Consider the following 12,869-nt stretch of genomic DNA (forward strand, 5'->3'; position numbering starts at 1 on the left):
AGATGTTATTAAAAGCAGAGTATACTGTCCACTCATAAAGTATGAACTGAATGCATGTTTTATAGTACTGTATTGCTACATTGTTTATGCAAATATAATATTATAATAAAAAAACATTTTAAGTTTATCAACATTTTCACAAATAACATATCTTCAGGAAAGTCAATTTTTGATAGATTTGTGGATTTCTGACTATTCGTGGTCATTTGAGATTCATAATAATCAGGAGTCTTTTATGTCTTGGTTCAAGATAACTGTTACACATGAACATTCTATTGCACAAACACCTTTTTGACTTCCTATGTGCTATGATGCACAATTGATCTAGGATTGACTTCATTCGGTAGGCCCATTGGGCTATTTCTCGTTCCAGCCAGTGCACCACGACTGGTATATTAAAAGCTGAGGTATGTGCTGTCCTGTATGTGGGATGGTGCACATAAAAGATCTCTTGCTACTAATGGAAAAATGTAGCAGGTTTCCTCTCTTAGACTGTATGTCAAATTACCAAATGTTTGACATCCGTCAATAGCCGATAATTCAGTGTGCTCTAGTGGTGTTGTTAAACAAAACAAACTTTTCCTATGTGCTACAAACTACGAGTTTTACAAGCTCCACTTGTATTATTATTACTTGCCATATTCAACATCAAGACTTTTTTTGTTGCTTTTTCCTCTTGTCATCCCTGTATGTTAAAAGTTCAACTATTCGAAATTCTCTCGTCTGAGGTATTTCAAATGTTGACAATACAAAATTTATGTCCCAGTGATTGACATAAATGGGTCATAACCAGATATACAATTTGAATGCAGTGTTTTTAACTCGTTCAGTAAAGGTTACTCGAGGTCTCCACTTGTTATGAATGCAGACTCCATGTAGGCTCTTATCAGGGTAGGCACCATCCCTCATGTCTGCAACATGCTGATGATAACCTCTTTGATGACAGACAGGTGTTCAGTGATGTTTATTGTATACCTTGTACCCTCATCCCCATGTATTCTGTTTGTGGACGGGTAAAAGAAAATATGGGTGTCAAGCAAAGTCAGTAGCTTGCTAATAGGTTTACTTCAGTTATGGGATATGGCAAATCAAGGTGTGGGTGCATTTTGTTTGAAATACGATATTTTCCTGTGTTTATAGGAACGTAGATATATCTGTGTTGTGAAGGTTTGGAGTCGACACTTTGTATTTTGTCAGTGGACCAGAGTGTTGTGGGTATGCAGCGTATCGATAAATAATGATGAGTTCACGTGGTAAGAAATTTGCTGTTGAATAGTTATGACTTTTGATTTTATCTAGTTTAGGTTACAGTACTAAATTAACATATTTTATTCATGGATGTTGAATGCAACAGGTTTCCTTTTTTTCTCGACCAAGTGTCAAGATAAACATATTAGACGCCAAAGAGCCGAAGGTTACATTGTGCTGAGGTGTTCTTTCATGAATGTTGACCATTTTATATTTTGTATTGATATCTTGGCTAACAGTGTTAAAAGTACATCATCATGGCATATGATGTATTCTTTAAAAAACAAACAAGTTTGACCAAAACAGATTTCACCATAAAACATTTTCTTGGCCATATATACATGTATGATTGAACGAAATATAAAATATTATACCAAGCTGTTACCTCTTATCGATTTAGTGAACCAAGCAATAAGAGTATGCTTCAGCATATATCTGCTCTGGCCATGTATTCTGGCATAAGTCTTAACTTGTACCCACTTGTATTCCATAAATATCAAAGTTAGTTTGTTTTGTTTAACAACACCACTAGAGCACATTGGTTAATTAATCATATACTATTGGATGTCAAATATTTTGATAATTATTGTGATTTGTCTTCAGAGGAAACCTACATGTTTCCATTAGCAGCAAGGCATCTTTTATATGCACTTCACCTCAGACAGCTCAGCACATACCATGGTCTTTGACATATATATATATATATATATATATATATATATATATATATATATATATATATATATATATATATATATACATATATACATATATACACATATACACATACCAGTCGTAAGGCCCTGGTTAGGACAGGGAAAAAATGCCAATCGGAAAATAGATCCACTAAGGGGAATAATAGTGGTTAAACCATTGGCCTTATAATTTGTATGTACTAGGTTCACAACCTTGTACTGGCTCTTTAGGGGGCGAAATGTAGCTCAGTGGTACAGCGCTCGCCTGATGTGCAGTCAATCTAGAATTAATTCCCATTGATGGGCCCATTGGGCTATTACTCGTTCCAGCCAGTGCTCCACAACTTGTGCAACAAAGGCTGTGGTGTGTACTATCCTATCTGTGGGATGATGCATATAAAAGATCCCTTGCTGCTAATTGATAAAGAGTAGGTCATGAAGTGGTGACATCGAGTTTCCTCTCTCAGTATATATGTGGTCCTTAACCATATGTCCAATGCCATATAACCACAAATAAAATGTGTTGAGTGCATCGTTAATTAAAACATTTCCTTCCTTGGTACTGGCTCTCATCCATGGTGAGTTTTAATAACTCAGTGGAGATTCTCTCACTGTAACAACTAACCATTAACCCCAGTCCTTAGACAGCTTAGCTAGCTGAAGTATGTGCCCAGGATAGGTTGCTTGAACCTTGGCTTGACTTAAGACCAAAAATAAAATTAAAAATTAAAATACAGGTCAGAATGTACTAAACTAGATGATGTGAGAATTATGGTGGCCATTTAACCCTTTTGCCCCTAAGTTTATTGTTCAGTCCATTATTCTGATGTTGCCTGGTTTCAAGTGGTCTCCAGAGATGAAAAGGGTGGCCAGTCTTAACTGAATGCAGCAAATACCATTCCATACAAGGATCATTGTTTGCTGTCAATGTAACCCTAATACTGCCAACTTGGTTGGTTAGTGTACTTACTTAATTACAGAAAAATACACTGCTGCAACCAGCAAACCGAAAACTTAAGTACAGTGATCACCAGTTGAAGTTGCCATCTTGAGCTCTAATAGCAGAACCGAAGACTAGCAAGAGCTTTGGAACCTAAGTGCATTGTGTTCGTTAGTGGAAATAAGTATTGACTTGTAACCGTAATATGTGTACTTAGCTTTCTCATATGCTTCATGAAGGGCTAGTGATACATGAAAAACTGTGTTAGGCCAGCATTTGAAATAGTTTGGTTTGCTGTAGTTGATATTGAATTAAAGCAACTAGTTTGTTTTTACCTCATCTGAGCAGGACCAGATCCAGGAGTTTTCTTGGGACGGTGTAGAATCCACAAAGGGTATTTGCCATGAGGTCATTTCGCAATAAATTCTTGATGAATTTTCTTTACTGTGGGTAACTAAGAAACTTAAAGCATGCCCACATAATGTCTTGTTTGAGGTGAGGGTGGGGTTAGCATCAGTTGCTAATTTAGCTGCCTCTTTTTGTTTTTATATGCCTGTCTTTGATGTCCATCCGTAAACTTGTTTCCAGGGCACATCTTTTTTAACAATTCGAATATAGGACCATCAAACCTTGTATGTAAGCACATCTTGGGTTGACTGTGTGTCTTATACCATACCTAAATCACTGTGACCTACTTCATATGCATTACTGTACATATAGAAAATCCTTGTCTGGGCCATATCTTCCTTATTAGTAGAGAGGTTGAAGTGCTAAATTTTCTATAATATTGGTTTTGGTGACAGAAAGCTAGGACTGATTTAATGATAGCCTTCAGTCTGGTGTATGTGTTGGGGGTGGGGGGGGGGGGGGCTGGATTTAGTTCAGTCGGTTGAGGTGCTTGTGACCCAGAATCGAACCACCTCAGTGGATCCATTAAACTGATTTTTTTTTTTCTCTTGTTCCAACCAGTGCATTACAACTGGTCAAAGGCCATGATATGTGCTTTCCTCTCTGTGGGAAAGTGCATATAAAAGATCCCTTTCTGCATTACGAAAAATGTAGCAGGTTTCCTCTCATGACTACGTGTCAGAATTGCCAAATGTTTGACATCCAATAGTTGATAATTAATTAACGATTGTGCTCTAGTGGTGTCATTAAACAAAGCAAACTTTCCGATCTGGTGTGTTTATAAATCAAGACTAGACATTTTTTTCGATAGAAATTGTTTGAGGCAAGTTTTATTGAGAGACATAACTCTCCAGTCCTCCTCTCCTGCTGCCATTGATTGATGGTGGCAACAGGTTCCAATGGCAACAGATGATAAGGCCTAGAAAGTTTTGCCAAAATTAACTCAGAATCACCGTTACAGCAGATAGTGTAAGATAAAACACTTTTTATTTTCCTTTTTATTTTCCTTTTTATTTTCCTTTTTATTTTAGTCACTGAGGAGGTATGTACTCTCATCACACTTGTATACCTTTAGGTTTATACATTCAGGTGATGTATCCAGATAACCCACATCATCTTTTTTTAAAACAGCATCTGTACTGCTCTGTATATAGCCTAGTTGATACCAGCATATAGCCTGTACTACAAATAGTCATATATGAATTTAAATAAGAGCTGTTCCTGAATTGATCATATGGGGTGGGGAGGTGGTGGGGTTGGAGTTTGGAGGGGGGGGGGGGGGGGGAGAGGGCAGTGGTCACTTATTTTTATAAGCCTACCAACAACTTCAAGAAGTTTTAAATATTTTTATTTAAACCAAGTATGTATAGTAAAATGAAAATGTGGCAAGCCTGTGAAAAGAAAAGAAAAAAAAAGGTCATCTAGAGTTCTTTTTTTTATTTTTTTATTTAAAACAATGTTTTCTAATTTAAGCCAAAATACACGAAGTATATCATTGTTGTCACATTGTGCAGGCTTTGCCCCTGTCTGGCTCATGACTAATGCACATATTTAAGTATTTCCAGTATTCAGCTGCCATGTTGTTCTATAAAGTATTAAGACAATGTTTGCTGATAAATACATGCATTCCTGTGCATTTAAATATGTTTTTTTATTTACAGTGCTATGGTAGATTATTCACCGATTATCTGTTGTATATCAACAGGTACTGTTGAATAACAGGTATAGTGTTAAATGGCCATCTGATGACTGATAAAAAGTGGCCTCTAAAGAAAGCTGACTGTTAATACAGGTCAATTTATACTTTTTAAAATAATATTTGAAAAACTGTAGGAGTCTGTCCCATCATTCTATAAAAACAAATTGTAAATCATTTCAGTTTGGTTTGATGTAAGAAGAAAAGGTGTTTTGAAAAGAAAAGAAAAAAATTGCTCAGAAATAAATAACTAGTAAATTTCATAGTATGAAAAAAGGTGTTCCCTGTGGGACAGACTATAGTAACTTAGCCACATGAGACAAGTGGCTGTTTACCAGAGGTGACCATATTAGCATGTTTGATTGTATAATTATATTTGGTACTGGCAACTGTATTAAACAGCCACCTGAGGAAAGGGAATATAAAGTGATATAAGACAGTTTGCTGCTAAATACAAGGCTGATTTTGTATAGTATATTAATTAATTTGATTGAAATGTAATTAACTTTAAGCAGATGGCTACTTGTAAGAGGTGGCTTCTTTACACAAGCTAGAGTACATGAAAAAATAATGTGGACTTGATGTAGCCCAGTGGTAAAGTGCTCGCTTGATGCGCAGTCGTTTTGGGATTGATCACCATCAGTGGGCCCATTGGGTGGTTTCTCGCTCCAGCTTTTGCACCACGACTGGTAAATCAAAGGCCGTGGTATGTGCTATCCTGTCTATGGGATGGTGCATATAAAAGATCCCTTGCTGCTAATCGAAAAGAGTAGCCCATGAAGTGGTGACAGCGAGTTTCCTCCCTCAATATCTGTGTGGTCCTTAACCATATGTCCGACACCATTATAACTGTAAATAAAAAATGTGTTGAGTGTGTCATTATATAAACCATTTCCTTTCCTTATGACTTGGAGACTGACGAGTATTTTAGGGAACTTTTATAAAGTACCTTTTCTTTAATTACATCATTTATGAGTTTCATCATTATTCCTCTGTTCTCATTGTACATACAGTGGCATAGCTGAGATTGTGTACACTTTTAAATACCATGGAATTTAAGATCTACAAGAATTAACAGATTTTAAGTTTGTTGATAAAACATTATATGCAAATTTTATAATAACTAGGATGCAATAGGCCTTATTTTATAAGACTAATACAGTTATGGAAGTGTAGTGTGTTTTCTGTCAAAGATCATCTTTCCTCCCTGCCTGCATGTTCTTTCTATTACTGTTCCCTTGATTCAGTCATTTTGGACTTTGAATCGAGATAAAGTTGATGGTCTACCCATGTGCGGATGTAGTACTATATATCCAGCAAAGGAAAACAATTCTGCAGCGGAGGTTATGATTCAGGTTGTGTATAGCATGTTGGTTGTGCTAGCACTAGGTAAGTATGAGTAATAATGAAAATAGAAACAAATTTTCTAAATATTATTCCGCCACCCCACCCAACCCCCACCAATGCCTACTTAATATGGCAGTTTTAGTAGGTTGGACTAGTATGTTGATTGTATGGCATGTATCAGCATGTTATTGTGAAGAATATGCAATTATTTTATCATTTTATCAAAAGTATTGTATACCTTTTAGTGGTAATGGGCAATATGAGTTTGTCTAAGTGGCGCTGTTCTTACTTACACCTTACATTGCATGTCATCTGCCATTTATATGAAACATGATGGGACAGTATACTGTAATGACGCTTAGTCATGGCAGAAATATGATGACGTGAGATAAATTCCCTTGATTCAGTCATTTTGGACTTTGAATCGAGATAAAGTTGATGGTCTACCCATGTGCGGATGTAGTACTATATATCCAGCAAAGGAAAACAATTCTGCAGCGGAGGTTATGATTCAGGTTGTGTATAGCATGTTGGTTGTGCTAGCACTAGGTAAGTATGAGTAATAATGAAAATAGAAACAAATTTTCTAAATATTATTCCGCCACCCCACCCAACCCCCACCAATGCCTACTTAATATGGCAGTTTTAGTAGGTTGGACTAGTATGTTGATTGTATGGCATGTATCAGCATGTTATTGTGAAGAATATGCAATTATTTTATCATTTTATCAAAAGTATTGTATACCTTTTAGTGGTAATGGGCAATATGAGTTTGTCTAAGTGGCGCTGTTCTTACTTACACCTTACATTGCATGTCATCTGCCATTTATATGAAACATGATGGGACAGTATACTGTAATGACGCTTAGTCATGGCAGAAATATGATGACGTGAGATAAATTCGCAGTCTAGTCTTACTCTTAGAATTTTAATCACACATGTAACCCCAAGGGTATAGCTGGCAAGGCTATGTCTAATGCATTTAAGTGTGAAAGCCAAAGATAATGTAGTCTTCATATACATACATGTATTATCGATAGTTTAGGTAAATAGGGCAGTACATTATCATTTCTTTTAAATTACAACTAGTATTAGTATGTCTTTTTGTAGTAAAGTTGGTTTTGCCAGTAATGAAAAACCTCTTTAAAAAAAAAAAAACCCATTAATACTACATATTCAATTTTGTTTTAATTATAAAAAATGTAAATATATGTGTAAAGTTAGTTAGATGTTTCATTCTTCGTTCTTACTAGAATCAGTGAGGCAATACATATATTAACACAAATGTGTGAAAAACAACATATGGTCTCTTATGCAACCATCTTTTTGTAAAGTGCCCCCCACATGATAAATGGTATCATCTGTCACAATAAGCTAAATTTACTTCAACGCTAGCAATGTTATGGTATGTTGTGCTTTGTTTTGAATACTCCTGAAAGTGTACGTTAGTTGGGAGTCCCATTGTCGATGTGAAATTAGTGGACTGCAACAAATGACACACCATCAACTGATTGGATGTTAATAGTTGTACGCTGGTGGAAGTACCGCAGTTACCAGCTGCCAGACTTGTTCGAATGCAGCACAACAAAATATTGATCTGGTCCAGGACGAATTTTTGTTCTAGTACAGTCTGGTGAGGATACCTGCTAGCAGCACCAACATCTAGGATATTACCAGTTGCTTATTAGCAATTCAACTGCAGCCTGCTGCCTAGTGCTTAGAGAGCTGGCTATTGGAAAAATCAGCAACTTCCAATGATGCCCAATACCATTGGACTTAACTGGTCAGCAATCATCATAATTTTGACCAAAAGTGATGGCCCCTGTCAGTGTTTTACTAGGCCAGTGTATAGAAGAGTCTGATGTTAGGATGTTACAAGGACGTACATTTGGTAAAGGACACAGTGGAAGACAGAGTTTAATGTGAAGGACTCGTGGTGGTGGTGGTTATACTGACTGAGCCAGTGTGTGTGTGTGTGTGTGTTTCACAATGCATCACGTCGTGCGAATGCGGATTCGGCAGCTCGAGATGGAGAAAAGGTATGAATTGCTTGATGAGTGCTTGATCAAAGAGACCCGAGTCTTCCATCCATTCATTGATTTCCTCTTCCTTGTGGAATTGGCATTCTTCTGGTGTTGGTAAAACCACTTTAGGTTTGAAGGTTTCACAGTTCATCATTGATGAATTGTTTTGCTACATAGAAAGGTTAATTTGTTAGTTGGTTTCTCAAATTCAAATTAAGGAGTTTAATTTATTATGAATTGTATGAAACGAAAATTCCTGTCATTCTTTACATTTAAGATTACTTTACTGAAAGTTATATTGTAAATTGTATTTTCCATGGTTTACTATAGAAAGATTAATCTGTTATTTGATTTTTCAAATACAAATTTGAAGTTTATGTATTGTAAAAATCACCCCCCCTCTCTTTCTTTCTCTCTCTCTCTCTCTCTCTCTCTCTCTCTCTCTCTCTCTCTCTCTCTCTCCTCCCTCCCTCCCTCCCCTCCCCTCCCTCCCTCCCTCTCCCTCTCCCTCTCCCTCTCCCTCTCCCGCTCTCTCTCGCTCTCGCTCTCGCTCTCTCTCTCTGAAATTAAGATCAGTTTCTATAAAGTTAAATCCTTAATGGTATATCTGCAGTGTTCGTGTTCGTATTCATTATAAAAAATCTATGAAAAGTAGGCAGCGATATTTACTGTGCATAGTTAGGTATATAATAGTTATTGTTGGAAGATGCTGTAGTCACTGAAAATGTTTTCTTACCACCTAACGAACACAGTATATCCATGTACAATGTATATGTTCAAAATCAGAAAATCGTAAAGCAGTATCGAAATTCTATGCCATATAAGCTGTGGAAAAGGGCAAGAGGTTGGGGTAGAGAGCATAAGTGGATCCTCCACTGAGTTATTCCATCGTCTATGTATACTGGGTTGGGTTTTTTTTATCATCAGAAAAGAATGTAACAGCTTAAATGAAATGACCGATTCCTATTGTACATATTTCCTTTTATCTTTGGGCTTAAATAAAAGATTATTTGTTACATTTGTCCCTAGCAGTAGGCACTCGACAGCATTGGCTCCGGGTGGTAATTTTAAGATGAGCACAGCATCTCATCCAATGGCCCACAGCTCCAATAATTTGCTTCACTTGAAGGGGCAGAGAGAATACGTAGTGTGTTGGTATTGTTCTCGACAATGCTTCTACATGTATGTGTACATAGCCGACAGGAATTGGGTAAAGAATTGAAAACCGACATAGTGCTGCTTACAGTAAAATGTGTCATGATTTTCTTTTTCACCAAATATATCTACCTTCACACTAGTAGATAAGAGAAATCATCTAATGTCGATTTAAAAAATAAGAAGAGTAAATATACAGAACTTCACATATGTTGTTTTCGTTTCCTATTTATTGCACGAGTTTATTTTGCACAACAATATATACCAGTGATATGTTATTGTGAGAAATAAACGGGTGCAACAAATAGGAAGTGAACACAATGTATGTGAAGTTCTTTATTTATTACCCTATTTTATGTTTTACGAAATAGCTTTTTAAATGACCAGCATAATTACACGTTCTTAAATCTATGATCAGTACTTCCTTCGTGGATTTACTTGGACATTAAGTTTTGTACTCTGTGGCAGGCGTGTGTTTTAAATATGTTGTGACGTAATTTGTAAATCATATATGGCGTAATGTAACAAAAACTCAAGTAAAAAACATAAAACGGGAATTCACCATCTACAAGTTCCGGCCCAGATTGCACATATGTATGATACAAGGTAAATTTATCACACGGTTTGAATAAGACTGAATAATAGGTATATAATAATATAAGACTCCATCATATGCGGTCATGTGGGATAGAAAAAGTACACCCGAGGTGGTGAAAATTTCGACCTGGGACGAGGCTTGCCGAGTTTTTTCTCTCATTTAATCTCATTTGATTATTTAAATACATTGCACCTATAGTCCTTCCCACAAGTAATGCCTTTTTTTCATACTATGGAATTTACAACTTATTTATTTCTGAACTGATTGTTTTCTAAATTGCACACAAAAATGGTGGGTTTTTTTTATTATAATTTTTTTTCCAAAACACTTTACTTTTCTTCTTGTGTCAGACCAAACTGAAATTATTTACAAAAACATTTTTTGTAGGAGGATGGGACGGACTATATAGTCTATAATTATTTTGCCACAAGTGATGACCGGTTTTCTATAAATACATGTATAGCTACAATGTTTTATCTTATTCCGAGTTCATTGATTGATTTATAATTGTATACATACATCGGTATATTGGAACTTTCTTCTCGTCCTCGGCATGAAATATTGACGAGTGCTGTTCTATAAATAGAGAGGGATATTGACTGTTTCGCTATCACAGTGGGTTACTCAGCAAAATGACCCAGGTTCGATCACGCAACACAATGGTGAAAGGAATCGCTTACCCAACACAGAACACATTGTTAACAAATGTAGACTTGAATTTCTCCTTACAGTAATGGCAAAATCGTGTTTGGCCAATTTATGTGTGTAAACGATTTTCTGGAATGTGGTAAACGGTACACGCTATTGGTAATTGATTCCATCATATTTGTCCCCACAATTCAATAATAGATTGTTTCTATATTTACATGTTTTGTTAAGCCACCCACTTACAGTTAGGTGTGTTGAGTATTCCAAGATTAACATTACATCCCATTCATAAATATGGATTTGTTTTAGATTTTTTTTTTAAAGCTGCATTTCATTCTTTACAGAAAACAGCATGAACATATTACACAATGTAAGTGCACCATATACATGTTTTCTCCCAAAATATTTGTTCAATGGGATAAGATACCCTGTATCTGGAGATGGTGGTTAGTGCCCAGGGAGCTTTCATACTAGAACTGTGAAGTGAAGGAAATTTTTTATTTAATGACGCACTCAACACATTTTATTTAGTGTTATATGGCGTCAGATATATGGTTAAGGACCACACAGATATTGAGATAGGAAACTCACTGTTCGCCACTTCATGGGCTACTCTTTTTGATTAGCAGCAAGGGATCTTTTATATGCACTATCACACAGACAGGGTACTACATACCATGGCCTTTGATGTGCCATTTGTGGTGCACTGGCTGGAACGAGAAATATCCCAATGGGCCCACTAACGGGAATCGATCCTAGACCGACCGTGCATCGAGCGAGCTACGTCCCGCCAGCTCCCCTTGAAGGAAATACATGTACATAGTAAGGCTCTTCACTAGGGTGATAGTAGTATACTACAGGGTGTGTAGTAGTAGTAAGAGCTTATCTTGAAGGAAATACATGTACATAGTAAGGGTCTTCACTAGGGTGATAGTAGTATACTACAGGGTGTGTAGTAGTAGTTAGAGCTTGTCTTGAAGGAAATACATGTACATAGTAAGGGTCTTCACTAGGGTGATAGTAGTATACTACAGGGTGTGTAGTAGTAGTAAGAGCTTGTCTTGAAGGAAATACATGTACATAGTAAGGGTCTTCACTAGGGTGATAGTAGTATACTGCAGGGTGTGTAGTAGTAGTAAGAGCTTGTCTTGAAGGAAATACATGTACATAGTAAGGGTCTTCACTAGGGTGATAGTAGTATACTACAGGGTGTGTAGTAGTAGTAAGAGCTTGTCTTGAAGGAAATACATGTACATAGTAAGGGTCTTCACTAGGGTGATAGTAGTATACTACAGGGTGTGTAGTAGTAATAGTAAGAGCTTGTCTTGAAGGAAATACATGTACATAGTAAGGGTCTTCACTAGGGTAATAGTAGTATACTACAGGGTGTGTAGTAGTAGTAAGAGCTTGTCTTGAAGGAAATACATGTACATAGTAAGGGTCTTCACTAGGGTGATAGTAGTATACTACAGGGTGTGTAGTAATAGTAAGAGCTTGTCTTGAAGGAAATACATGTACATAGTAAGGGTCTTCACTAGGGTGATAGTAGTATACTACAGGGTGTGTAGTAATAGTAAGAGCTTGTCTTGAAGGAAATACATGTACATAGTAAGGGTCTTCACTAGGGTGATAGTAGTATACTACAGGGTGTGTAGTAGTAGTAAGAGCTTGTCTTGAAGCATTAGACATTTTAGATGTTTTAATAGGCATAATTTTACTACAAGATATCAATTCTGTAAAGACAGGCTTGCATAAAGCATTACCTTTATTTGATTGAAATTCATATATATTAATACATACATGTACTAGGCATATAGTACAAACTTCAACATAACCTGTAGTGTTTCCCACTGGGAACGCCTGTATGTACTATGGAATTTATTACAAGTACAAGTTATTTATTTCTGAGTTGACTGTTTTCTAAATTGCACACAAAAATAGTGGGGGATTTTGGGGGTTTTTTCCGAACAGTTTTATGTACTTTTCTTCTTAAGTGAAAACAAATTGAAATGATTTACAAGAAATATTTTTGTAGGAGGATGGGACGGACTATATACAGTTGTCATATTTGTTCATATAGAATATATCTTATATTATTTGTATCTTGTGT

The 12,869-nt window shown here is 36.3% G+C and overlaps 1 protein-coding gene across 3 annotated transcripts in view; it reads left to right on the forward strand.

Annotated features, from left to right (window-relative positions):
* LOC121368146 (IQ motif and SEC7 domain-containing protein 2-like) overlaps positions 1 to 12,869 on the forward strand; it is a 153,281-nt gene that overhangs the window by 64,101 nt on the left and 76,311 nt on the right. Inside the window, exon 1 of one of the 3 annotated variants that reach the window (XM_041492743.1) lies at positions 7,719 to 8,373. The exons of the other annotated variants lie outside the window; for them this stretch is intronic. Coding sequence (XP_041348677.1) covers positions 8,324 to 8,373 — 50 coding nt within the window. The 5' untranslated portion in view covers positions 7,719 to 8,323. Of the gene's footprint in view, positions 1 to 7,718; positions 8,374 to 12,869 lie in introns of those variants that run through there. 3 annotated transcript variants of the gene reach the window in all.

This window comes from Gigantopelta aegis, chromosome 3, assembly GCF_016097555.1.
Source record: "Gigantopelta aegis isolate Gae_Host chromosome 3, Gae_host_genome, whole genome shotgun sequence".
NCBI lineage: Eukaryota > Metazoa > Mollusca > Gastropoda > Neomphalida > Peltospiridae > Gigantopelta > Gigantopelta aegis.